The sequence below is a fragment of the Alligator mississippiensis genome, chromosome 11 (genome assembly GCF_030867095.1).
Source record: "Alligator mississippiensis isolate rAllMis1 chromosome 11, rAllMis1, whole genome shotgun sequence".
Taxonomy (NCBI): Eukaryota; Metazoa; Chordata; order Crocodylia; family Alligatoridae; genus Alligator; species Alligator mississippiensis.
In genome coordinates, this window is record NC_081834.1 from 31224814 (window position 1) to 31252672 (window position 27859).

The 27859-nt window shown below is 45.3% G+C and overlaps 1 protein-coding gene across 5 annotated transcripts in view; it reads left to right on the forward strand.

Moving 5' to 3' along the window:
• Positions 1–27082, forward strand: part of CIB2 (calcium and integrin binding family member 2) — a 152674-nt gene extending 125592 nt beyond the window's left edge. For 4 of the 5 annotated variants that reach the window (XM_059714769.1, XM_059714765.1, XM_059714767.1 and 1 more), the window contains one exon: positions 24942–27082. In XM_059714769.1, the coding sequence (XP_059570752.1) occupies positions 24942–25020 (79 nt within the window). In that variant the 3' untranslated portion in view covers positions 25021–27082. Of the gene's footprint in view, positions 1–4328; positions 5430–24941 lie in introns of those variants that run through there. The other variant, XM_059714766.1, reaches the window with a different exon arrangement.
• Positions 27083–27859: the final 777 nt, after the last annotated feature.

A 27859-nucleotide genomic window follows, 5' to 3' on the forward strand; every position in this document is an offset into this window, starting at 1 on the left:
TGGCCTATGGACCATAGGTTGCCCACCCCAGGTACAAACATAGCCAAAGAAGAGAGTTTTAGACATAACAGTTTTTCTTGCCAAGAAACTGATGAAATCCTCCAAGCTATTAGGAAACAGTCTGACCTGGCTGGTCTTATCCACTCCGTGTTCTGATTCTACATCCAGAATCAGAACCAGAAGTCCATTTAATTAAAATTTCTAATTCACACTTCAGGAGTATGAATGGGTCCTTGAAGAACTCTTGGAGATCAACTGTAGTAAAATGCAGGAAAAAAATAACTTATAGTTGTGAAAATTTTGAAGTGAATGAGTACTGCTGTATTCAAATACAGGCATGATACTCCAGTTTTAGTTTCCATGGAAGCTATTTTGATTGTGTTTTGAAGGATGTATCACTACTAGAGGTGTACTGATACATTGGTCCCATATCGGATCGGCAATATAAGGAAATTTGACAGTATCAGCACTTGGCTTTTTCTGGCTGATGTGACCTATAATGTCACCAATAAATGCCTCTGTGCATGCACACAGCCACAGCACAGCATGCAGGTGGCCAGGAACGCAGCCTGGCAGCATCCGGCTGGTAAGTCTGTTGCAGGCGGGGAGGCAGATTGAGGCCCCTGCAGTGAAGGAGGGAAAGAGTGGGGCAGAGCAGGGGCAGGTGCTGCACAGCTGGAGCGGAGTGCAGGATGGAGCCATGAGCGGCTTGTTCAGGGGGTGTGGGTGGGGGGTGGCTCCTGCCACTGCACGCACCCCTGGGGGAGGCATGGGAGGCATATGCCCCTGGATCTGCGTGCAGGGCCAGGGCAGGCTGCCACTGCAGGCTGGAACCCGGGGGTGGTGCTGGGCTCTTCCTAGTGGGGGGCTGGGCTGGGCTGGGCTGGGCTTGGGGCAGGAAGTGGCAGAACTGAGAGGGGGACTACAACAAATTTTGGGGTGGTTGCAGTCAGCCCCCTCCCAGCACTGCCGCCACCCACCCTGAGCGTAGTCTGGCCCAGTCCCCCACTGGGAAGAGCTCAGCCCCGGCCCATAGTGGCAGCCGCCCTCACTCCATGTGCAGATCCAGGGGCACGCCCCCCATGCCATCCCAGGCTGTACGCAGCATTGGGAGCTGCCTCCCCCTCGCCCCCACACCCCACCCTGGCTGTGCAGTGCCTGCCCCAGCCCCACTCCCTCCCTCCCTCCCTCCCTTCCTCCCTCACTGCAGGGGCCTTGATTTGCCCTCCTCTCCCATGCCCCTTCCCTCCCCTGTCCACTTCCTCCACAACAGACTTCCCCACCAGACACCGCCAGGCTGTGCTCCTAGCCACATATCAGCAATCAGATCAGAATTAGCCAATATGGCTACTTAAAAATTGGCCATCAGTATCAGCACAAAAAAATCTGTGTCGGTGCATCCCTAATCACTACCCTGCATTTGCTTAGCTAGATTGCAAGAGACAAGGAAAATATGGCATTACTGTTAGAAAATGCATCTTTCTAAATTATAGTACATTGAGACTTTTAGTTTGAACTTTTCCTATGAGGAACTTTCCACTCTCAATGAGCCCTGTAAAGCCAGTTTTCAGGGCTATTGATCTACAATAGTATGACAGTCCTTTGAAATGTTGGTGTCTTATGTTTTCAGAGTAACTTACTTGAATCCAAGAGGAGGGTTTTTTTCCCCCATTTACCATGGGGGAAAAGGCTCCTTGTCTTGGAATTAAGTAGAAGGCAATGAGGTGAGCATGGAGCAGGCAGGGGTGCAGAGGTGGTGGGGGGGCTGAAGGGACAGAGGCTGTTGCAGGCTGGAGGGGGCAGGTGGTAGGGAGAAGGCAGGTGCTAGTGGGTGCAGGCATGGAGGGACAAGTAGTGAGGGGGACAGGTGGCAGAGGCCAAGATGGGGGTAGGGAACAGACTGCGCAACTCCCTACCCCAATCCCCACCACCTGCCCCCTCCCCCACTTACTGCTCCCCTACCACTGCTTTTCCCATTGCAGTGGTGAGGGGGGGTGAATTCAAGATAACCCTCCAATATTTACATTATATAACAAATTGATACATTTTCCATGTATAAACTCTAATTATCAGGGATCGTCTTAAATACAGAGTCGTCTTGGATTCGGGTAAATACGCTACTACAGTACAAAGGCTGCAGACCTGGAGCCACCAGCAGCACTGGATCCACCAGCTTTGTTCCTGCCATTCCCCTGACGCATATATATGAGTTGAGGGAACAATGCAGTGAACCGGGAGCTACTCTGTTGTTTGGCTCTGCTTCTCAAAATGTTGTCTCACCTACTAGCTGACATAGTCTGTGGCCCCTATCACCTGTTGAAGAGAGGTAGAAACAAAACTAAGGCCCTCATCTACCTCTTTATTAGCTTTTCTAATATAGATAGAATGTTGTAACAGGCTGTGGCTCTACATGCTAACTGTTAAATCATCATTAACTTTGTAAGCTTTTTGCTTTGGTGAGGGGCCTACTGTTTAATGGAAGCTGAGTTGAGATCTTGTAATGTCATCTATCTGTGTTAGGCAATACCCGCTCTATTCAGTGGCAAATGGAAGTCAGTAACTGAGGTTTCTACAAATAAATAATTATCAGCATGCAGCAGAACTGCTAGAACATTCCTCCCATCCCAAATGCATAACAGTAAAAAGCAAAGAGGTCAGCAAGGGACATTCTTCCCTGCTGTATTTACATTGACTCCAGGGAAATTATATCTGAGATGGATCTAGTTCATTGTTTCTTGACTGACCTGCAAAAGGGGAGGGACAACAGAATATCCTACAAATCTTCTGCTGCAGATCCTCCTACTAGTAAAAAAGTATGATGCTGTAGTATAGTATTCTTAGTAAATGCTTATGCACTTACGCACTTGCTTAAACAAAATGAGACATAAGAATATAAATGCTTTGCTAAAAAGGAGCCCAAAGAAGGAGTATAGCTATTACCAGTCAAATTCATACTTGACTCCACTGGCTTATCTCCAGAGAATCTGTTAGTTTGTGCTGTGAATTCCATTGGAAGTATAATGGGGCAGCTCTGAGCCCTGGGCAGAGTGGTAGTGCATGGGGCAGTGCTAGCTGCTATGCAGCCAGCAGCAGCATGGCCAGCTTCCAGCTGAGGCAGCAGCTATTTTTGCATCCTGCTCAGCAAAGATGGCACCTGGGGCTGCTGCCCCAGTCATCCTCCCTTCAGCTACACATCCTTAAAATAACAAGATGTCTCCACCACTGTCTTACACAGCTGGAGGTCGTGCATGGAAAGAATTTGATGTATAAAAGTTGCAGTTGAAATCAAGTTTATGGTATTGAAGACAAATGCACATTAGGTTTGCCATTGGGATCTCCAAAATGGCAGGTTGCTGGGTTTGGTGCTTAACCTTCAACCAATATTTTATGGATTATCAGATCCTTATGAAACTTGAAGTATTTGCCTTTTGTACAACATCCACATATTTGATTAATTTCTTCCTAAGAAAGACTTTAAACTATGTCTGTTCTCCAAGGAGGTCTTGCCTTTTCTCATATGATGGGCTGATAATGTTGGATAGCAGAATATTGTCACCTATAACCCTATGAAGAAACTCAAGAAGCACAGCTCCAGTACCAAGGACATGAAAAAGACATTTTCTTTTTAAACCAGCTATGCAATTGTTCTCATAAAATGCATGAATGCAGCTCTGCATTTCTATCTCCTCCCCTCCTGGAAATCAGCTTTGTCATTTGTTTTAAATTCCAGTATTGTTTAGGTACTGGGGCCTGATGACAATCATACATATATAACTGAATTCTCCACACAGTGATTGAAGTCAGGAAGAAGACCTCTTTAACACAGAAGCTCAGTAGGGCAAATACTATGATACTCAAACTAAAACATTTCTTCTTTCTATGTTTGAGAGATATTAAAAGCTTCCAGCAAAATCTCTGATTTTAAATATAAAGACTATTTCCTTAATTGGCAGAAACCTTGGAAATGCAAGACACATTTTATTATAGTCACTCAGTCTGGACATCCATCCATCTTGATTCACCATTTTGGTACCTGAGTGTTTAGTTGTTAGTTATGCTGAGATAAGACTAAAAAATATTTTACACTTAAGTGCTTGAACAGTTTGCCACTAAGATCAGGAGGTGATTTTTCCTTTTCATTTGGCTACTAGTTTATCATATATTTGGTGGGGTTTTTTTAAATCTTCTTTTTGAAATGTTATTAAACTAAAAGACAAAACTGACCAGGAATCAAAGTCACCCCTTTCCATCCTCCATGAGCTCTGTAAGGAATACCCAGTTCATAACAACACACGTTGATACTTTTGAATTTTCTTCTTCTCTTGCAGTACCTTCCACATAAGAATCTGAGGATGTGGGTGTGAACCACTGTTTTCAGAAATGACTTGACATCAGTCCTGCCTCTCTGAATCTCAGGCACTTGGGGGCTTCTGGCCTCTATTATGGCTTCTTAGAACTCAGCAACAAGGACTGAAATCATTTTGGCCTACTGGGAGAAAGAAGCATCACAAGACCTGCAAGTCTGATCTACAAGATCAATGGGATGCCTCAGTTTTTATCACCAGTGTTGCCCAACAATGGCATTCTAGAAAAGATGGCTGGCTGGTTGTTTTTTTTAAACAAGCAGAATATTATTAAATGTATTTCCTGTAGTTTTTATATTTATGAAAATTTAATATTGTTCTTCAAAGCAAAAAAAGAAAGAAAAACAGACATAAGCTATGTTGACTTTCCGGAGGTTGTTAATTGAAAGAAAGCACTGGCCTTAAAATAACAAGATGTCTCCACCACTGTCTTACACAGCTGGAGGTCATGCATGGAAAGAATTTGATGTATAAAAGTTGCAGTTGAAATCAAGTTTATGGTATTGAAGACAAATGCACATTAGGTTTGCCATTGGGATCTCCAAAATGGCAGGTTGCTGGGTTTGGTGCTTAACCTTCAACCAATATTTTATGGATTATCAGATCCTTATGAAACTTGAAGTATTTGCCTTTTGTACAACATCCACATATTTGATTAATTTCTTCCTAAGAAAGACTTTAAACTATGTCTGTTCTCCAAGGAGGTCTTGCCTTTTCTCATATGATGGGCTGATAATGTTGGATAGCAGAATATTGTCACCTATAACCCTATGAAGAAACTCAAGAAGCACAGCTCCAGTACCAAGGACATGAAAAAGACATTTTCTTTTTAAACCAGCTATGCAATTGTTCTCATAAAATGCATGAATGCAGCTCTGCATTTCTATCTCCTCCCCTCCTGGAAATCAGCTTTGTCATTTGTTTTAAATTCCAGTATTGTTTAGGTACTGGGGCCTGATGACAATCATACATATATAACTGTTCTAACAGTCAATAGAAGGGCTCTGTCATTTACATGGCTTCTGTATCATAGTTACTCACTATTAAAACTTTTGACTGATTTTATCCAGCTTCGAAGATTTTTGTGCTGAGCTACAGTATGAACATTCCATTGTGTTCCCAGTTAGTATTTTCTTCCAACTACTGTACTGTACCCTTAAACTGTTAAGGGAATAACTGGCTGTCTGAAATTGAAATTTCTGTTGCTTACTAACATAAATAAGATCTTTTAAAAAACTGCATGTGTAAATTAAAAGAAACCCTCCTTGATAACTTACTGTCAAGTATAAGTCTTAAGTTCCATTTTAAAAAAAAGTACTTTAGAGCCTCAGAGCCAGAATTTAGAAGGTATTTCAGCACCTTAAGATACTGAAATGCAAAGGTTTGAGATGTAGCTTTCTCATCAACTTTACATAGCAGCTTTTGGAAAGAAATGACCATCCAATAAGATAAAACCTATATTTGACACCAGTCCTCCATTCTTTGTACATATGAAGTGTCAGTGGAAGTTTGAACATACAGAGCCTAAGGGGCTGGTTTCTGTTAGGCTAAGGACAGATTTGGGAATACGAAATTCTACTTCAGAATTAAAATGTGTTTGATTTAAAATGTGCCAGGAATTAACCACTGTATGATGATTTTATTTAGTCAGTGATACTATAGTAAGTAATGTTTTATTCCTTCCCCAGTTTTCCAGTGTGGGAAAGGAACTATATCTGGAACCTCCTCTCATTTATTATTGATGAAAGTCAAGTATAAATCTGCCAAAGTCGATAGGTGTTTATACATGTGCTCTGGAAGGCAGGGTGGAAAAGGAGGGGCCTTAATTAGAGCATCTCTGAGAGCCGCTCTAATTAAAGTGCCTGGAGTATCACATGTATCAGCGTCCCCACACTGAAAAATGGTGGCGGGAGCGCTTTAACTAAAGCTTGTTGAATGGGCTTTAGTTAAAGAGACCCCACCGCCATTTTTCAGCATGGGGATGCTGATACATGTGATGCTGCAGTCTGCTAGAGCACTTAATCGAATCTGCTGCGAGGCATTGTAATTCCAGTGCGTTGAAGCAGCCTCAGTGTTCATGTACAGGTGCCCTGTGAGTGTTTAAAACTAGTGAACTGGGAATCAGGCCCCAACCATTTGTCAAATAGATTTTGTTAGCTCCATAGGATAATTCTAACAGTCCATATTGGGCATTAAGGAAACATGTTAGGAAAGTACGTGAGAATTACAAAATATCAGGTTGCAAGATTCTAAATTGAATTATGCAGAGGATTCAATCGCAAATTCTTATGTAAATTCCCTTTGACATGGGCATTCTTTCTCCTGGCTCCTTTTTTCTTTTGTGCATTTTTACCTTTATATTTGCTCTTGGATTTTTCTCCCCTTCCCTGTGGCTGAGCCTCAGTCCTCTGTTGGACTTCCCTAACCCATGCATAGGCAGGCTCTGGGGCATGAATGCCGCATGCCCCCAGAGGCTGGGGGGGCACGGCAAAATCCTGCAGGTGACCACAGCACTGTTGGTGGCAGGAGTGTGGTGGCAGCAAGCAGGGAGCTCCCACAGGTGGCCACAGCACTGTTGGTGGCGGCGGGGGGGGCAGCACTGACAGGCAGTCGGCCACTACCCACAGAGAGGCTGGTGGTGTCAATGGCGAGGGGAGGTGAGGGAGGCGGTGAGCGGCAACCACCCGCAGGCACCACCAGCAGTGTCGCTGGTGCCTTTTCGCAGGGGGTGCACCACCACACTCAGGGGGCGCATGTGCACCCACACGCACCCCTATGCATCGCCAGTGCTCTGGAGAAATGGATTAATTGTATTTCTATGGGTCGTGTCTGAACTGAGTACTATAGGAGCAAAGAAGTGAAGGCCAAGCCAGCAGCCCCATATACCTGAGTGTTCTCAGGGTCCAGAGGGAAAAAAACAGGGGGCTTTAGTGGAAATGATTGATGCTACCAACCACTGGGGGTGCACTTACGGGGTGCTGAGGAAGTGATATAGATCCAAGGTTATGCAGCTTATCTTTTGTCTGTTTTTTGTCTCCTCCATCACACCTCCCCAATAACAAATCTAAGGTCCTCGGCACTGGGGGAAAACTGTTTTAAATGCCACTTGGGAAAACATGACAGCCAAAGACACTTACAGGATGGAAGTGATATTTTTTATGACAAATACTTCCATATGGTTCCAACTCCTCCAGGCATGGAAGTTATTCTGAAGATGGACAGAAAATAGCATTCTGACAATGAGATCTTCTAGGTCAGTGGTTCTCAACCTTTTTTGTACCAGGATCCATTTGTAAACATTGATGGTCAGTCCTGACCCAGTAAATAGTTCAATTAGAAAACAGCTCCCTGGGTACCCCTCACTCCCCACCCGTTGCCCGCCCCAGGCCACCAGTGTGTGGGGCCTGGTGTGGCTACGTGGGGGGGCCCCCAAGCAGTTCCTTGCAGGCTGGAATTCTGCCAGCCTACAAGGGAAAATCCACGGTTTCCCACATTTTTCTCCTTTAAAGGAGAATCCATTTTTAAAGTTTGTTGATTCATTTCTTAAAGTTTGTTCATGATCCTTTGATATATTCTTGCAGCCTACTTTTGGGTCAGGACCCACAGGTTGAGAAACATTGTTCTAGGTGGTCCAGAGCTAGGGGCTGATTTACAATAGTATCTGCAGCTGCCCCATTGACTTCAGTTGAATGTCTAGGTGCTGGAAGGCTTTTGGTATTGCAGGAACAACTAACTGTGGAGAAGCTCATCAGCTTTTCAGTTTTAAATTATTTTAAGAGGTAAAATTAACAAGCCATCTGTCTTTTTTTACTGTAAAACTATTTGCAGGAGTTCATTAATTCTATGGCAAGCATTCAGTTAATCCAGGTTCACTGATTCAGAAGGAACTATTCAGGCAGACACTCAAATGGAAAGAGAGATTTAAGATTTAGAAATCATTGTGTCCCTCCAATGAAAGACAGATACAGGCATTCCTTTATGTAAAGACATTCTTTATGTGTGGACCTGTTCAACCACACACAAGTTCTGTAAAGGGCATGCTGCAAAGGACGGGAGGAAAATCTCATGTTATGCCACCAGTTAAAATAGAGGTGAGAGGTGTAATTTGGTTTATTTCTGTGTATAAATCTCCAGCCCTTAAGTTACTTTAGTTATTTCAGAAAAAAGAAGCCTTGTTTATTGTATCTTATTAAAACAGTGTCACAAACCAGGTCCTAACCAGGCTTTAAAAGCATCCTGTAACACAAGACTCCCCTGTACCAGCCTATGGGCCACAATCTTGTCTCCCTTACACTGTGGTCTATTTGCAGTGTCTGCAGTAAACCCATTAACCTCAGTGGGATTAATTTAGATATACACCAATACACTGAGATAAGGCTCTGGGCCTAATTGGGGAGACCAGGTGTTCCTTTTGGTTCAGTGTTTACCCTTCTTCACTCCCTCTTTTCTTTGTTCGCTGCTACATGTGCTTCTTTTGCTTGACAGTCACACATTGGCATGTTACCAAGCCAGCATTGCAACTACATGTACTTCTGACATGTATATAGGCACAAGCTCAAATTTCTACTTCCTGTGAGTTGGCTCATTGTTTTATTTTGCATGCTAGAAGAACATCTGACACACTACCACAGGGAGGCATCATAACATCATATCCTGTCCTTTGCCATTTCTCTGACATTTATTACATTATGTGCCTATTTATGCTGTAAATGAAAAGAAGAACATTGTTGCTTAAACTGGCACTATACCACAGGTAGTTCCATAAGTGCCACACTTGGTCAAACCAGTAATCCATTTAATATAATAACCTGTCTCCTGACATTGAGCAGAACCACATACCAGTACTTTGGAGGCAGATGTAAGAAAATGGTACTGGGAAATTTTGTAGAATAATCGCCTTCCCTTTTTCGTTTATTATGGCAAGATAAACCTAAGCATCCACTCTTTCTCCTCTGTATAACCTATTGTTTTGTATATGGGTATTATATCCTATCTTATTTATCACCACTCTTAGCTAAGGTCTTAGTCTTTTCAATCTTTTCTTGTAAAGGATTCTTTCCATGCTTCTAATCATTCTTATCTGCCTCTGACACCACTATACATGCTATAACATTAACAAATACAGTGACCAGTATTAAACATATTACTCCAGGTAAGGGCAAACTATTGACTAATAAAATGTTTCCAGTATTTTCTATCCTATTTATAAATCCTGGTATCTTGTTTGCTTTAAGCATTGATGCACATTGAATTGAGATTTTCATTAAGTTGTTTATGATGATCCACATCTTTTTTCATTCGTATGGTGATACAAATCTCATCATCATCACCCTATATAATTTAGTTTTTTCCTTTAGATGTGCATTATCTTGTGCATTGATTTTTATCTACCATTTAGCTTCATTAGATTTTGTTGGCTACAAATGTCCAACTCAGGATCCTTAAAATTCTGGTTTATTAGGCGGATTGAAACACTGTAATGAAGTTAAATCATAAACCTTGGGCCTGGTCCCCACACACACACACACACACACACACACACACACAGTAGCAAGCTACAAGAGTCAGGTATACCTATCCTACAAGAGCTGGAGTCTGCCGTCGAGGCTTCTCTCAGCGTGGTGTTATCTTCCAGAAGGGGGTCACCGGCTGGTCCTTCTGGCTGGACAGGTTGGGTGCTGGTCAAGTTGGAGATCAAGAGGGCGCCCCCGAGGGTCACTTTTCACTGCTTTTTATCTGTCCTTGGCAGACTTTGGTGACTCCCCAGTTTTCAGGTTTGCCCAATCCAGGGGTCGTTGACCCTCTTGGGACTTCCCCCCCTTGGTGGCTACTGGACAGCATCTGTCAGCCCCAGGGGTCGTCCACATGTACGTGCAGGTTTGGGAGTCCACTGATTAATTTAGAATAGGGCTCTGGGAGTGGTCGATTTGGAGATATTCAGCCCAAAAGTTGGTCCCTGGCGTTGATTAACTCAGGCCAGGGCTTCTAGCCCTTGATCAGTGACGTTTAGCGATTTCCCAGTTGTTACATTGTCTTCTTCCGTTGGTTGATCTGCGGTTTCCTTAGGTGTTAATTGCTGTCTGCTGCTACAGTGTTACACATTCAATCACTGATTCACTCGCTCTTTCAGGGGCCAGCCTGATACAGGGAAGCGGCAGTTTGACTCCTGCCCTTGTTAACATTGTTACTAAACACATTTATAGTTGAAAGTTGAAAGGTGAGGAGTATAAAATATAAGCTACAAATGCCATGGCACACAAATAGATAAAAATACCAAAATACACCGGGAGATACAAAATGCACACATACAAATTTTAAAACACAATTCCTTATCTTAAAGTGAAAGAAAGAGGAAGGAAGAAAAGGTAGAAGAGAAAAAACATATTCAAAGAGGGGAGAGCAAATGCAGGCAAGAGGAAAAGGGGCTTTCTGCAACATTATTCCCTCCCTTGACATTGGCCTTACACAAGGGTGATGTCACTATACTGTTTGAACACCATTGTTCAGCTATATAGACAGGAGGTGTGTCATCTTCAGCTGGTTTGAAGTTAAAACTTAGGCAGTTAAAAGATATTGAAAGAGAAGAGCCTTGGGGGGTGGGAGAGAGAAAATAACATAACAAGGTTGATTTGAACAGTTACAATAGTATAGTTGTCTCTTTGCTTATTAAAATATGACCTTGAATGCAGTTTTTTGTTTTTTGGGGGTTTTTTACACACATCTTGGTATACTGATATTCTAAACAGCATTTAAATCCTTAAAAGAAGTACAGAGAAAAAACAAAAAAAACAAAAAAACAAAAACAAACCCAAAAAACAAAGTATACATGACCTTTAATAAATATCCTTTTGCTAACCAAGTGGAATATAAAACCTTTTGAGAATTGCTGCCCTTGTTTCAAATATCAGAACAACTTTCCAGTCCAACTGGACGGAAGTATTCTGGTCTGGGATCCACAGACAGGTTCAATTTTTAGAGGGGGTATTACCAATTACTGTTATTATATTTTTATGATATCATATGTATTTAAACTGTCATAACTTAAAACAAACCAAAAAAACCCCACAAAATATATAACAAGACAACACAAACAGACAAGACAATTTTGCCATGGCTGTGATGAGGAAGATGTTGCTGGTGGTAATGAGGCCTCATGGTTTGTTGGTCACCTTTGGCTACACTGTGGCTTCTGCAAAAGAAAACAAACGCACACAAACCTGCCAAGGAAAACTCCTTGCAGTGGCTGATTATTCATATTTACAAAGTGCAAGGCTGACATGTGCAGTGGCAGTGCACACATCATTTTCCATTCTTGGGGTGCTTTTCTTTTATACTGCAAAAGTGGAGCAGTTACCTACAGGACAGTGGCCATCCTAAGTTGAGGATTTTTCTGGCCTTTTCCTGCCTCAACATCGGGGTGGGCACTGATCAGCCTGTCCGATGTGTATTTTCCAACGGCTCAGAGCCGTTCCTTCCTGCTAGCCAAGAAGGGTGGCTGGCAGGATTAAAAGATTGGTTACCCTGTTCCTCGAGGGTCAGGTGGTTGGTGGCTCAATCTTTTTTTTTTTTTTCCAAGCTGAGTCACTGGGATGTTCTCCTCATGACGCAAGGAATCCTATTAACAAGGCTAGATTCAGGGTTAGATCTATTCTGCCCCCTTAAACAGTTTCAGTTGGGACACGTACCCATTTTCCTGATTTAGGTCCCATTTCCTCCCGAATACATTTAGTGCAGCTCCGGTGTCCAGGAGTGCACTGGTGTGCCCTTGAGTTCCCACTGTAACAGGTATTCGGGGTCTCCCTCCTGGATCCCAATTGAGGGTCCCCAATTTCTCCCATGAGTCAGGGCTTTGCTCAGAGGTCCCATTACAGGGGCTGCATCAGTGCTCCTTGGAGATCGGGGCTGAGGCTGCTACCCTGTTAGAAAGGGGAGGTGCTGCTCCCTCCCCAGTCAGCTCTGCCATTCTGATAAGCAGCTCGGCTAGAGGCTTTCCATGCCATCTCCCTTTTGGTTCCCCATCCCATGCTGCATTAAAAACTTCCACACTGCTGACCGAATCCCGTTTTCCCCCTCTCTCTCCTTTGATACCCTGGGGTTAACCCAGTGTGGGCTGGGGTGATAGTTTGGACCCCCAACCCCTCTATCAGTTTTGGGGTATGCACTTTCATTAGAATAGGTAACCATATAATTCAGTGTGTCATTAAGCTTTTCTCTGAACTGGGTAGCTACAATCGCCCCCCCTTGACATCCAATTAAACTCTCTGCATCCTAAGCCCGGGCTAGGACTTCTCCTAGCACATATCTCCCAGTCTCTCGGAGCGGCCCCATCAGTCCAATTATGGACTGATGTATGCCTTCCTATACCTCCTTCCAAAACTCAGGAGGGTAATCGATACTTTTTATGTCCGATGACCGTTTGTTCTCCTTGTCTAGGGGCAGAACCATCCCTGACAGCAATCCCAACATAACACACTGGATCACATAGTCCCTAACAGGTTCCCCAGGTGTCTGGTGGCTAGCTCCAAACTGTCCCTTAAATGTCTTTCTCCCCAAACTGATCCCCAAACCCACTATGCTCCGGAGAATATTGTCTCCCCCAAAGCTGTCCTCCTGATTCATAGCTGCCTGAATCTCTGGGGTGGCGCAAGCCCTTAGTAGGTGGTGCCATTCCCGGACACTCAGGGTTTCACAGTCCACTACATTCAGGGATTTCTGCAACCACTGTCCCAAATTCCTAATGTTAGCAGATCCCAGGGTCTTGCCCAGGGCTGCTAGATCAGCTCCACTGAGGGGGACCATTACCTGTGTGGTTTCTGTGGGTTTTCCCTGAGCATCCCAAGTGACTGAGGTCCACGTGATTGCGCTCACCTCAGGCACCAGGGTCCTTTCCTGATCTGACTTGGGGTCTTCAGGAGAGGGTTCCCCTGCATCCTCTGGATCTCCCCACATCTCCCCACCCCAAATCTCTCCTGGGTTGAAGGGGATGTCTGGATCCCTGGCTTGGTCTCCCTGGATGACAGCTGCTACTTGCAGGTTGCGCTCCTGGAGTTCCTTTTTCAAACGGTTAATGGTATTTAGACAGGGGCCATGGTTGACCTTGGCTCCCTCCTTGGCTTGGTCTTTAGCCATTGTCTTTACCAATTTTTGCAAGGCTTCTCGGCTAGCCTTATCTTGGTCCAATAATTCCAATTGTTGGGCATTGTCTTGATTTATTTTTCTCAATTGCTCATTCTCATTTTCCAAGTTCCGAGACAATCCCTTTAGAGTCTGATTACTGGTTTCCAACTGGACACATCTGTCTTTTAGAATTTGGATTAGCTTCTCCTTTTCCTCAATTTCAGAGGCTCTCTGATCTTTTTCCTCAACTGCTGTTTTTACAGCATGCCAAAGTAGCCAGACCAAGGCACTGTGTTGCCTTTGAACCGAGGGTTTTTCACAAAGGCAAAATCTTTCAAATTGGGATTCAATGTCCCCTATGGAAAAGCCTGGGGTGCACACATCTTCCCTTCATGGGCTGGGTCCACCCTTCAGAATCTCCCTATGGAGAGGGGAAATTTCCTCCCTCCGTACCCACTTATCTTCTTGGCCTCCTTCTCCAACCTTAGGGTTTTTTTTCCTAAACAAAGACATTTTCCTCAACATGCCTCAAGCCTGTCAGTTTCCTTGAGCCCTCACGCTCCCAACCGACTCTGCCCCTGCCCCTGCAGTTCTACAACCAAATCCCTTCCTTGGGATATGCCCACCCCCTTAGGTGACAACTAAATCCAGACCCTCCTTGAGTCTGCCCACCCCCTTGGGTGAGTCTAAATCCTAAAAAACATATTCAAAGAGGGGAGATGCAAATGTAGGCAAGAGGAAAAGGGGGCTTTCTGCTACAATTTCTTTGCCTTCATTAGATTTCTTTGCCTCCATCTACAATAATCTGGAATTTTTGGCTCCAGTGGGATGTTAGTACAGTTGTATAGTTAAGCATGTACCTAAGTCAAAGGCCTGCCTAAGCCTCTCATCTGTTCAGCATACCCCTTTCTGTAGCCAACAGCACAGAAGAGAGTGATAAGTCTAGCATCATATCTGGCATTTTTAACTCCCTACCCCAAATATCCAGATAGACTTTCACAGCTGTCTTGACTGGAGATCGCCTTCTGCATAAGTCTGAAGCAAAGCTTTCACTCTCATGTCTGGAGCCATCACAAGATGCTTTAACCACTCCACCACCTTACCTCTACCTTCTTAAATACTGTCAAGAATAGGGGGTGTTGGTTGTAGCCATGTTGGTCTAAGGAGAATGGGAACATTTTCCTGAATTGGAAGGAGAGTGATGCATTATCTAACCCATGGAATCTGATCCAATATTTCCTATTTTTATTCTGGCTATCCATTAGAAAATTTCTGAAATGTTTGCTAAAAGTGAGACAAGAATGTTTTTTTAAAAAGAAAGTTACCATACTTGATATGACATGAATAAATCAGCTTTAAGTGTTTCTTGATATTCTGGAGTGACAGAATACAAAGGAAACTGGAGGTGTGGTTTGTTGTATCAGTGAAAATACAGAGTTGAAGGAATTGCGCTTGTGAGCTCAGGAGAACCATAATGAATCATGTCGGGTTGAAATAACAGAAGCATTAGAGGCCTTATCATGTTAGCACTCCTGTCTCAAAGAGAAAGACATTGGGATAGGAAGTTCAGTTACAGAAAAGAGCAACTCTTGTAAGAGAACTTATGAAAGGAATGTAGGTGCCTTATGTAGGTGTGTTATTCATTTGATACAAGCAACGGATGTTTATAATCTTCGTTCCCTTTAGTTGAGTACTATAAGAAAATAAGATTAATCTGCATTAAGGAAATGACACAATGGGAGGAAAACATGTCCCAGCATCCTTATAGGCTTGGCAGTGCTACGCTGGCTAGCACTACAGATAAAAGGGACTTGGGGGTCATGATTGACCACAAGATGAACATGAGCCTTCAATGTGATGCTGCAGCTAGTAAAGTGAGCAAAACCTGGCTTGCATCCATAGATGCTTCTCAAGCAAATCCCGGGACATCATTCTCCCGTTGTACTCGGCCTTGGTGAGGCCGCAGCTGGAGTACTGTGTCCAGTTTTGACCTCCACAATTCAAAAAGGATGTGGAGAAGCTTGAGAGAGTCCAGAGAAGAGCCACACACATGATCAGAGGTCAGGAAAACAGACCTTATGACAAGAAGCTGAGAGCCATGGGACTCATCAGCCTGAAAAGCGCAGGCTCAGGGGTAATCTGATGGCCACCTATAAGTTTATAAGGGGTGTTCACCAGGATCTGTGGGAACGTTTGTTGACCAGAGCGCCCCAAGGGACAACAAGGTCTAACGGTTATAAACTCCTGCAAGACCGTTTCAGGCTGGACATAAGGAAGAATTTCTTTACTGTCAGAGCCCCCAAGGTCTGGAATAGACTGCCATCGGTGGTGGTTCAAGCATCTACTTTGAATGCCTTCAAGAGAAAATTGGATATTTTTCTTGCTGGGGTCCTATGACCTCAACTGACTTCCTGCCCCTAGGGCAGGGTGCTGGACTCGATGACTCTTCCGAGGTCCCTTCCAGCCCTAATGTCTATGAAATCTATGAAATCTATGTATTTTGAAAATTAGTTTTCCTTTTCAACAAAGTTGTTGGATTATCATTGATATTAGAAACTCTGTCTTTCATAGACCAGTATTAATGAAAAGAAAACATAGAGACAGGTCATGTGTGAGCTGGATGTAGAGGGAACAATCATAGACCTGGTTTTTATCCTTTAACTCACATGAACCCATGTTACTAAGGTGCTCTTAACTCCATTACTGAAGATTAATTATATACTTGAAATTGTTGCAAGGTTAATCCTCCTTAACTGGTAGAACTAATTAAAAAGTCTGTTTGGTTACTTGAACCTGTTAGAAGAATTAAGAAGAGACCAGCTTCAATTTCCTGTACCAGTAGAAAATATAGTGCATTTTATTTATATATCACCTGACATCAAAGAGTGCCCAACCCAAGTTCTGGGCACCTTGGCAAACAAAGTACTTTCCCACACAAACTGACCATGGCCCTTAACCACAGAAAATGGCACTTATTCAGAAGCTCGTGAACAGAACAAATGAACTGAGCCCCAAACTAAAGCTGCACATAGTGCTCCCTCTCCCAGTACCCCCAACTTCAATGAAAGACATTTTTGCAGGTGTAAAAGACTGTAAAGTTACATGCAGTTTCTAACCCCCTAAGTAATTTTAAAAGAATCATGTACTATGATTTTGCTTCTGCTATTCGGATCTTCATTTTGGACAATTGTGGGCATGTCTACACATGCATTTAGGCACACCTGAATTTAATACACATTAGCTTAATGCACATTAAGGTGATTTAGGCTTGCATCTACACATGCCCATGTTAAAGTGCATTAATGCCGTGTGCGCAAACTGACACAAGACTACAGTAAGTCCTGAGTCAGTCCATACACAGAGTTAATGTGCCTTAATGCATTGACACGTGTGTTAATGCGCTTTAACTATTTGCGCCAAAATGTAATACCTGTTTTTGCAGTTATCAAATTCTGGTGCAAATAGCCTAAAATTGCCATTTTAAGGCGCATTAAGGGCACACATTTTTAGAGGTGTGCCCCTAATGCACCTTAAATTGGGCTAAAGCACCTTAAATTGGCATATATAGACGTGCCCTGTATTTAGAAAGAAAACTCTCCACCATTCAAAGGTGAAGCCCAGTCTGGCATTCCCCTTCTGGATTTCACATTTGAATCTGTCATAGTCATATGTCTGTAAAATCTAAAATTAAAAAAGAAATTCTATGAGGGGGAAGAGAGTAAGAAAGGCAAAACCTGTGAGCCTGCATATTGGATCCCACACTGCAGCACACAAAGTAAAACACAGTTTTCAGAAATGTACTGTATCAAAGGAATTGGTAATTCAATTTTGTCTATCTTTTGTCAAGTTTTGTCAACTTACTATGATTAGAAGTTGTGAGGGGGGTGAGAAGAAGTATTCACATGGATCTAGCCCTGTTCATGCTTTTGGAAGTTTGGGTCAAGATCTGCCATATGGGTTAGAACTTGGGCCTTTCTCTAAGATTAATTGAAGACAAATCTGATAGCTACTGAAAAATGAGTTGTCTTTAATATCTCACTTGACATGTAGTAGGTTTTACAGTAGTCTGCTCTGAGCTATGGGTTATTTATTTAAGTGAAACTGTAATAAGCAGGAGGAGAAACTGAAAGTTTTAGTTATTGTGTAATTGGCTTTTTCATAGGCTTCTATAATAAAAATGTATGTTGACATATGAGTCACTGATTTATATACTCCTTTCAGGTATTGTGAATATGCATGTAGGACCTGACCCTTTCTCAAAATGTGGGCTAGGGTGTCCTAACCCACTAAAAGGATGACCAGAGCCAGCACAGATGGTCCTTATTACTGTGATTTTTTCCTCCAAAGACCATCTACAATATAGAGCCCCAGAACTCTGCTGAACTCCCAAGTCTGAGGTCAGGCCATAACTAGAGCCTGTTCCCCTGCAGCATGTTTAGAACTCGTTCAGGTGCTGCAAAGCTAGGTCCCAGAAAGTCCTCCAGGAGCAATCCCACAACTTTCTGCTCCTGATTTTTAGCTCTTCTACACCTCAATTCTTATTTCTACTGCATGTCAAGTAAAGCTAAGCAGACTGCAGATTGATTCCTGGGAGAGATTTATAAGAGAACTTAGGATAACACTTAGAGCAGGGGTGGGCAAAATATGGCCCACAGGCCAGATCCAACCCACCAAGGGATTTTGTCCAGGCCACAGCAAGGTCCTTCCCCCCGCCACACCCCCTGGCCCAGGTGCGGGAAGCAGCCTGGGCAGTGGCACATGTGGCTGGTCCCACTGTCCCCAGATGCACAGCGGGGCTGGGGTGGCACAGCAGCTGGACTCCATTTCCCAGCAGCCTCAGTGGCAATGGCTCCTCCTGGCTGCCACAGCCACTAGACCCTGCCCTGCTGCTTGGGTATCCCAGCATATCTGTCTCACACCCACCGCTGGAGGCAGAACCCACATGGGCAAGGCACTTGGGTGAGCAGCTGGCATGGGGCTGGGGGCTTCTGGGAAGCTGTGTCCAAGACTGGGGCAGGCAGGTGGGGCTGGGGATCGGGATTGTGGGGCAGTGACAGCACAGGGCGAGGTCCCAGGGCAGAGCTGCAATCTGCTGCTCGCATGCCCCTGTGGTGGGCACAGGTTCCACAAGCAGGGGCATTCAGGAAGTGGGTCGCGGCTCTGCCCTTGTCCCATGCTGTCACTGCCCCAAGATCCTGGGCCTGGCCTCAGGTCCCTGCGCACTTGCAGCCCCTTCCTGTCCTCCTGGCCATGTGCCCTGCCTATGCAGGTTCCAGTCAATCTCCATGAAGACCCTGGGATTGTGGGACGATGATAGTGTGGGGCCAGGGCTGGGGCAGAGCCCAGTTCTGAAGGCAGGGGTATGTGGGCAGTGGATCACAGCGCTGCCCTGGGCCCGCACTGTCACCACACCATGAACCTGGCCTCGCCTATCCGTTCTACTCCCAAACACTGCTCCCCGCCCACCTGTTGCCCCATCCCACATAGGGAGTTTTGGAGAATTGTTGTGCAGGGTGGGGAGTGCTGACCCAGCCCACAACAGCTCAGCAAAACTCTATGTAGCCCGCATGCCAAAATAATTGCCCACTCCTGATTTAGTGCCATTGATGTAATCTTTTTATGTAATCTTTTTTATGGTATATCTAGCTTTTGCAAACTATATCTAACTGAATACTTAAGGCAACTTGCAGATGCTGGGAGGGGTGTGGTATGTGTGTGTTAAGAGATGCTTGCAGAGCACAGCGTGTGGGATGCGGAGGATTCCTGGAATGCCTCCCTAACACCAGCAGGATAATGTCTCCCTGACACCTGTAAGATAGCAAGAAGTTCAGAAAAAAGTCTCATTATAATGCTAAAAATCACACCCCTGGGCAGAGCAAAAGTATGTTAATGAAACATATATGTATGTAAATGAAATACATGGCTAAAACATAGGTATAGAGACATGCTCAGTAGAGAACGTCTTATGTCAGTGGCTTGTAACCAATCACTGAGCAATACACTTGCAAACATATGTATAAAAGGTACCCAAAGGTACGAACTCACACCGTCCCTTGGGGACAACAATTTGGTGACCCAGATGGGACCCCATTGACCGCCTTGCCCGGTCCACCTCCTCGGCTCCAGCAACGGCTGTGAATGGCGCGAGGGCCACGCGCCACCGGCCTTTTTCGTCGAAAGCAGCTGCGATACAGCAGCTGCGTATCCTCCTTTGGCTCCTCCGGACCCGCGGCCTCAATTTTTCGCAAAGCCATTATCCCACTCCCCCCAGATATCCCACAAGACCTCTGAGTAGTCCTATCTCCATGCAAAGACATATATGCATCCACATAAAGCATTTCATCCCATTTCCCCTGGCGCCAACAAAACAATTGCAATTGCAAAACAGTGTTATAGTCTAAAGACCCATTCTCTGGCCAGATTACACCATCCTCAAGTTTGTACTGTGGCCACCATTTATTGCAATATCGAATCATCCTCTCTTTCGTCATTGGGTCCCCTCCAAACTTTGACCAATTTTTCAAAATACACCCCAGGGGGCTGCAGGGCGGAATCTTGGACTGGTTACTCCCCATTTATTAAACAATGGACGGCGACCGCTGCTCAGCCTCAGAACCAAATTGATTAAAGGGAGTTCACAGGACTGCCACCCGATCTCACTCTCCTAGGGCATCTACGCGGTCGGAACTTTTAAAGCCGCCTCTCTTGCCCAACCTATCCATAAATCAAAAGAGACACTCACCAGTCCGTTGAGACCTCCCTCATCCCGTCAGATTAAGTTGGTCCTCCGAGCGTTGCGCCATTGTACCCCTCCATGGCTCCGTCAAATAACCAGGAGACGGTCAGATAGGACTACTCAGAGGTCTTGTGGGATATCTGGGGGGAGTGGGATAATGGCTTTGCGAAAAATTGAGGCCGCGGGTCCGGAGGAGCCAGAGGAGGATACGCAGCTGCTGTTTGCTCCCACGGCTCCCCTGCTACCTTCTGCACCCCATGCATCGCCACAGGGGGCTTCCACGGCACCCGCAGTCGCCAGTCATGGGCTCTCGACCGGCTCACCTAGCTCGTCGTCTACCACTACCCCCAGTAGCCCCGGGGTGCCATCCCCGGGTTCGGCAGATGCAGGCAGAAGAGATTTGGCAGTAGGAGGGGCTATGGGTAGTGAGACATTCAGTCCAATAGCAGACCGCTTAAGATCGGCCAAACTAGTAATTCAGGCTCCTTTGCATCAGGCAGTGGGCCCCGAGGGTAGGCCCGTTTCTGTGCACGTGCTGTTCAGTACAGCTGACCTGATCAACTGGAAACAGTCAACAGGCCCGTACCACCAGAACCCCGAGGCAATGGTGCAGCTGTTTACCACCATTTTTCTTACCCACCAGCCAAATTGGCAGGACATTCAGGCTTTACTAGCCGCCCTTCTAACTTCAGAAGAAAAGAGGTTGGTTTTAGAAAAGGCGCATGCGATGGCTCAACAGCACCACCCAAACGGCATTGTAGATGAACTCTGCCCCAAGACAAATCCGGGTTGGGACCTCAATGCCCGAGGGGAACTGCGGAGCCTGGAACAGTATCAAGAACTAGTGTTGGCAGCCCTTCGGGAGGCCATTCCTAAGCAGAAAAATGTGTCTAAATTGTATGAGGTGCAGCAGAGTCCAGAGGAAGACCCGTCTAGCTTCTATGGGAGGTTGTGAGAGGCAGCGAAGCAGTGGACAGATTTGGATCAGGAATTGCCGGAAAATGCCAAGATGTTTAATACACTGTTTATAGGACAGTTGGCCCCAGATATCTGGAAAGAGTTGCAAAAAGCAGAGGGGGCTACCAGAATGGGTATCAGCCAAGTTATTGAGATCGTCTATAGGGTGTACTCGAACAGAGATCAGGTTAAAGAGAAAAGGGAAGATAAAAGAATGAAGGCGCAGGTGTCGTTACTGGCGGCAGCAATTGTAGACCAGAGGGGAAGAGGACGTGGGAGAGGAAATAGAGGAGGTAGGGGGAGGGGAGGCACTGGTTATGCCCCGGGAGGACGTGGACATGGCCTCAGACTGGGAGCTGACCAGTGTGCCATCTGCAAACAGATCGGGCATTGGAAGAATGAGTGCCCCCAAAGGGGGGAGAAGAAACGTGATGGAGAAGAGAGAGTAATGGTGCTAGAGGATTCTGACCAAGAGTGACAGGGACCGGGGGCAAACATCGAAGTGATACCTGTCTCCCCTGATGAGCCCCTGGTTAGAATGCAAGTGCGGGGAGAACTCATTGATTTTTTAGTGGACAGTGGAGCCACTCATTCAGTTGTGACGAATTTTAAAGGACCCCTGTCAAAAACCAAGATCCCCATAGTGGGGGCAACAGGTCAACGGACCCATCGTCCTTTTGTACCCCCCATGGAGTGTAAATTGGGAGGAAAGAGAGTATCTCACCAGTTCCTGCATATGCCCGAGTGTCCCCTGCCCTTGTTTGGAAGGGACTTGCTGTGCAAGCTGCAGGCTCAACTAACCTTTTCAGATGAAAAGATTATAATGAAAATACCAATAGAAGAGGCCTGGAAGGCTCAAATGTGTCTTCTGCGAGAGATAGGGGAGGAAGGGAAGATCCCCCCCGAAGTAGAAGACACTGTAGTACCCTGGGTATGGGCGGGAGAAAAGCCAGGGAGAGCAAAGCTGGCCATCCCTGTCAAAGTTGACTTGAAATCCGGGGTTAATCCACCCAGTGTACCACAGTATCGATTAAAATTGGAAGCTTGGAAATGTTTGGAACCGCTTATAAAGCGATTCCTCAAACATGGCTTGCTCCAGGAGTGCCAATCGTCCTTTAATACCCCCATTTTGCCTGTTCAAAAACCCCACAGTAATGAGTATCGTTTTGTGCAGGACCTGAGAGCTGTAAATAAGGTGACGGTGACCCTTCACCCAGTGGTGCCGAATCCTTATACCTTGCTGGCTACATTGTCTGCGGCAGACCGATGGTTCATGGTCCTGGACCTGAAAGATGCCTTTTTCTGCATCCCACTTGAAGAGAGCAGCCAGGAAATCTTCGCATTTGAATGGGAAGACCCAAATACTAGGAGAAAAACACAATTGTGCTGGACTGTCTTACCTCAAGGTTTTAAAAACAGCCCTACCATCTTTAGTACAGCCTTAAGTACTGATCTCCAGAAGTGGGACAAGGGACCATTGGAGACCTTGTTACAATATGTCAACGACTTGTTAATCACAGCGGCCACCAAAGAAGAGTGCCATCAATTGACCGTGAGCTTGCTGAACTTCCTGGGACAAGTGGGGTACCGAGTGTCCCGGAAGAAGGCACAGGTAGAGCGGGAAAAGGTACGGTACCTGGGATTTGATGTCTCGCAAGGCCAGAGAGCACTGGGCCCTGAGAGGAAAGAGGCTATCTGCCGAATGGCGGTTCCACGGACTAAGAGACAGTTAAGAGGTTTTTTGGGAATGGCAGGGTTCTGCTGAATCTGGATCCCCAACTTTGGACTAATAGCCAAGGCTCTTTATAAGGCTACCACTGGCCGCGAGGGAGAACTGCAGTGGACAGCAGAATGCCGAAAGAGCTTCGACACCATCAAGCGGGCCTCATGACGGCGCCGGCCCTGGGCCTGCCCGACCTCAGTAAACCATTTCAACTTTACGTTCATGAATGCCAAGGGGTCGCGTTGGGAGTGCTGACCCAACACTTAGGTAGCTGGAAGAGACCGGTGGCCTATTTCTCCAAGCAATCGGACCCTACTAGCCTAGGTTGGCCAGCTTGTCTGTGAGCAGTGGCGGCCACAGCTATGTTGGTGGAAGAAGCAAAAAAACTCACCTTAGGACAACCAATGACAGTGTATACTCTGCATTCCGTATTGGCAGTGGTGAATGCGAAGGGGGGGACTTGGCTGTCCCCAGGCTGAATGGCAAAATATCAGGTTGCTCTCCTGGACCAGGGAGACATTAATTTGCAGACCTCCAGTACTCTCAACCCGGCTACATTACTGCCTGTGGAACAGGACGAAGAATTATGGCACGACTGTATTGAGACCATTGAGAGTGTGTATGCTAGTAGACCAGACCTCAAAGATGCCCCCTTGCTTAATGCGGACCTTGAATTATATATGGATGGAAGCAGCTTTATGGAAAATGGGATCCGAAGAGCAGGATACGCCGTGGTCACATTATGGGACACCGTTGAAGCGGGACCTTTGCCTCCAAATACGTCTGCACAAAGAGCTGAGCTTATTGCATTGACCCGAGCTCTTCACCTGGCAAAGGGAAAGACAGCCACAATATACACGGACTCAAAGTATGCTTTTGGAATTTTACATGCACATGGAGCTATATGGAAAGAGAGAGGACTCTTGACGGCAAGTAAAAGCCCGGTGAAATATGGAGCAGAAATTTTAAAGTTACTTGAAGCTGTGATGGAACCAGTTGAAGTAGCTGTGGTGCACTGTAGGGCCCATCAGAAGGGAGACAGTGAAGTTATAAAGGGAAATTGGCGAGCAGATGCTGCGGCAAAGGGAGCCGCTAGAGAGCCTGTTCAGGAGACTTCAATACTGGCACTGGTGCCTCAAGTGGTGCTGCCAAAAGAACCCCCTAATTATACTGAAAAGGAAAACCAACTCGCAGAGAAATTGGGAAGTAAGGAACAACGAGATGGATGGTGGGTTCTGCCCGAAGGACAGGTCTGGGTGCCGAGAGTGATTCTCAACAAAGTACTCCACGAGTACCACCAAGGCACTCACCTGGGAACTGATGCCATGACCCAAGGTCTCCAAAGAATTGTAGTAGGACCCAGAATGAGGAGAATGGCAGAACAAATAGTGCGAAGGTGTCCTGTCTGCTGTGCCAACAATCCTAAGATTTCCCCCAAACCTCCACCGGGAGCAGGAAGGAAAGGACTATTAGCAGGCGAATGCTGGCAAATAGATTTCTCTGAAGTTCCCAGAAAAGGGCACTACAAATACCTGTTGGTGTTCATAGATACTTTGACTGGATGGACCGAGGCTTTCCTGTGCCGAACTACTCAGGCAAAGGAAGTAGTTCGAGTGATGCTAAAGGAGATAATCCCACGATTCGGAGTCCCAGAAGGACTGGCCTCAGACCGAGGGCCGCACTTTGTGTCAGAAATAACCCAGAGAGTTTCCTGAGCTCTGGGAGTACAATGGGACCTTCACACAGCTTGGAGGCCACAGTCTAGTGGACAGGTAGAAAGGATGAATCAGACACTAAAGAGGCAACTGGCTAAACTTTGCCAAGAGACTCAGTTGAAATGGCCCGAAGCTCTGCCTCTTGCCTTGCTTAGAGTGCGCATAGCCCCTAGAGCTAAATTGGGAGTTAGTCCATTTGAATTAATGTATGGCAAGCCATATCCTAAGAATCCAGTGGTGACGCATGGGAGTCAAATGCATGTTAAAGGGGAAGGTTGGATAAAAGACTATTTGTATTCTTTGTCTGCTGTGTTGTCTTCTCTCCACAGGTACGTCCAAGAGCGACTTCCACTGCCTTTAGATACTCCAGTCCACAAGTTCCAAATTGGAGACGAGGTTTTGGTCTGAATGTGGAAGGACGAGCCTCTTCAACCCAAGTGGAAGGGACCGTATCCCGTGATCCTCACCACTCATACAGCGGTAAAGGTCCAGGGGGTAAAGCCATGGATCCACTATACCAGGGTAAAGGCCGCACCGGAAGTTCCTTCTGAGGGAGCAGTTGCTGAGAGTGTTGCACCGGAAGCCGACACAAACGGACATCGTTGGACAGCGGAACCTGTGGAAGGACTTAGATTCTTGTTTAAACGTCAGCCATGTGGAAAGTAGTTCTTTACCTAAGTCTAGTGTTTCTAGGGTCGGAGGGATTGTTACATCGAAAGTTTGAGAAAAACCAAAATGTGTGGATTTACTTGGCAAAAGAAGTGGTGAACACAACTCACTTCTGTTTGGCTAGTGGAACATCAGTTCAAGATGTGTTTACCTCATGCCTCATAGGGGTGCCCACTCCATTAGAAACGTTCAAAAGTCAGACTTGGCTAAAAAACTTCGACCTTTCTGGGCTTAATCTCTGGAATACAGCCTGTGTGGGGACCTATTACTCAGAAAAGAAACGTTAGTACCTTTTCGATAGATTTGCTGACCGTGGCCTCACCTAATAACGCCAGTTGTTTTCAATTTGTAAATTGTACCAAAGCATGTGAAAACCTAACCCGAGAGGAAAGGGCTTTCAATTGCTCAAACAAAACCAACGTGTCTTATGGTAATGGTAACGTCATACTACCCTTAGGATGGTTTCTCCTTTGTGGGAAAACCGCTTATTCGTACATCCCAGCTAATGCCACGGGGGGACCCTGTACTATTGGCAGGTTAACTGTCTGGTTACCAAAGGTGTCTAAGGCCTCCAACAGGCGCCACCGAAGAAGTTCTAGTCAGCTAGATGAGTCCTGTGATAGTAATATAAACCTCCTCAGTAAGGCCAAGGCAGTGTCTTTGGCAGTCTCTATAGTAGGTTTACCAGCCCTGGCGGTAGGCAACCATGGTCAGATAAGCAAAGTGGCCTGCGCCTTAGCGAAGAGCCTGAACACGACCTCACAGGCCCTAGCTGCCCTCAGCACTGAGATGAAAGAACTGCGGGGGGCTACGTTGCAGAATAGGGCCGCCATAGACTATCTGTTACTGAGACATAACCATGGGTGCGAAGAGTTCGATGGGATGTGTTGCTTCAATTTGACAGATAATTCTAAGCTAATAGAGTCAAAGGTACAAAAGTTACAGGACATTCTGTCACATATCAAACAAGATGATGGGTTTGATTTTTCGTGGCTTACTTCTTGGCTTCCTAATTTTTCATGGTTGAAGCAGATGTTCCTTTTAATTGTAGCAGGTATATGTATTTTCTTAATGATTTGTTGTGGGGTGCAGTGTGTACCTATAAGCTGTGACTCACTCAAGAAGTTGATACCTACCCCTGTCAACCGAGTGATGTTCATGAAACCTTTGGTCATGGATCCAATCCAGAAGAACCGAGAAGACGCAAAACGGTTCTTGAGGCTGAAAGGAATGATCGAGGACTATGGTCCCATTTCATAGGGTCATAGCCTCGAAGGGGGGATTTGATGTAATCTTTTTATGTAATCTTTTTTATGGTATATCTAGCTTTTGCAAACTATATCTAACTGAATACTTAAGGCAACTTGCAGATGCTGGGAGGAGTGTGGTATGTGTGTGTTAAGAGATGCTTGCAGAGCACAGCGTGTGGGATGCGGAGGATTCCTGGAATGCCTCCCTAACACCAGCAGGATAATGTCTCCCTGATACCTGTAAGATAGCAAGAAGTTCAGAAAAAGGTCTCATTATAATGCTAAAAATCACACCCCTGGGCAGAGCAAAAGTATGTTAATGAAACATATATGTATGTAAATGAAATACATGGCTAAAACATAGGTATAGAGACATGCTCAGTAGAGAACGTCTTATGTCAGTGGCTTGTAACCAATCACTGAGCGATACACTTGCAAACATATGTATAAAAGGTACCCAAAGGTAGAAACTGGTGTGCTTGCTTTGCAAACGATTGCCAAGCACCCCTCTCTGCGCAGACTTGAAACAATAAAGATTAAGTTGGATCCTCCACCCCTGTGTGTTCATTGGCAAGAGCGCACCGGGCACAAATTCATACCGTCCGTTGGGGACAACACCATGTTCAAGAAATAAACAGTGCAGTATGGATTTAAAGCATTTAAAACCCTGTGACAAGCAGGGACCTTTAATGTTCATTAATAGCCTGGCAAAGGAGTTTTGTGTTCAGACTAAGTCACTCCCCACCTGTCCAGTATCACCTGCTAATTTCCCCTGAGAAGTGAAGCATGCTTTCTTTACAGGCCTGCCAGTTGCCCACTGGTTAGAGTCACCTCTCTTTTCTGGGCCCTAAGATACAGTTTTCTCTTTTTCCATGCATGTGGTGTTCTACCCATAGGGTCAGGAAAGACCATGTCACTGTGGGAGTTTTATCTAGGAAAAGTTTTCAGAGCTGAGCTATCCATTATATTTCTACATTAAGGCAAGAAACTACTGTATTACTAATAGCATAAGAGTAGTGGGCTTTTGAGGGAAAGATGAGATAACTTCCTATACAATAACTTTCTATCAAGCTTTTATGTTGGATCATAAGAATCAGTGGTAGTCCTGCTGGTCTATTTCCCTGGATATAATTCCCCAAAGAAAGGAAATATTTAAAGTAAATTGATGCTGGTCTTGAATTTGTTTCTTCTTGCTAGTGTACCATATCTGTATTCTGCATTACTATAGCAGAACTTTAATCTTACAGTGATAGGAGTGCATTAAAATATCCTTTGACATTTCTTTTTTTTTAAGCAAATCTTTATTTCCTTTACAGAGACAATTGCTT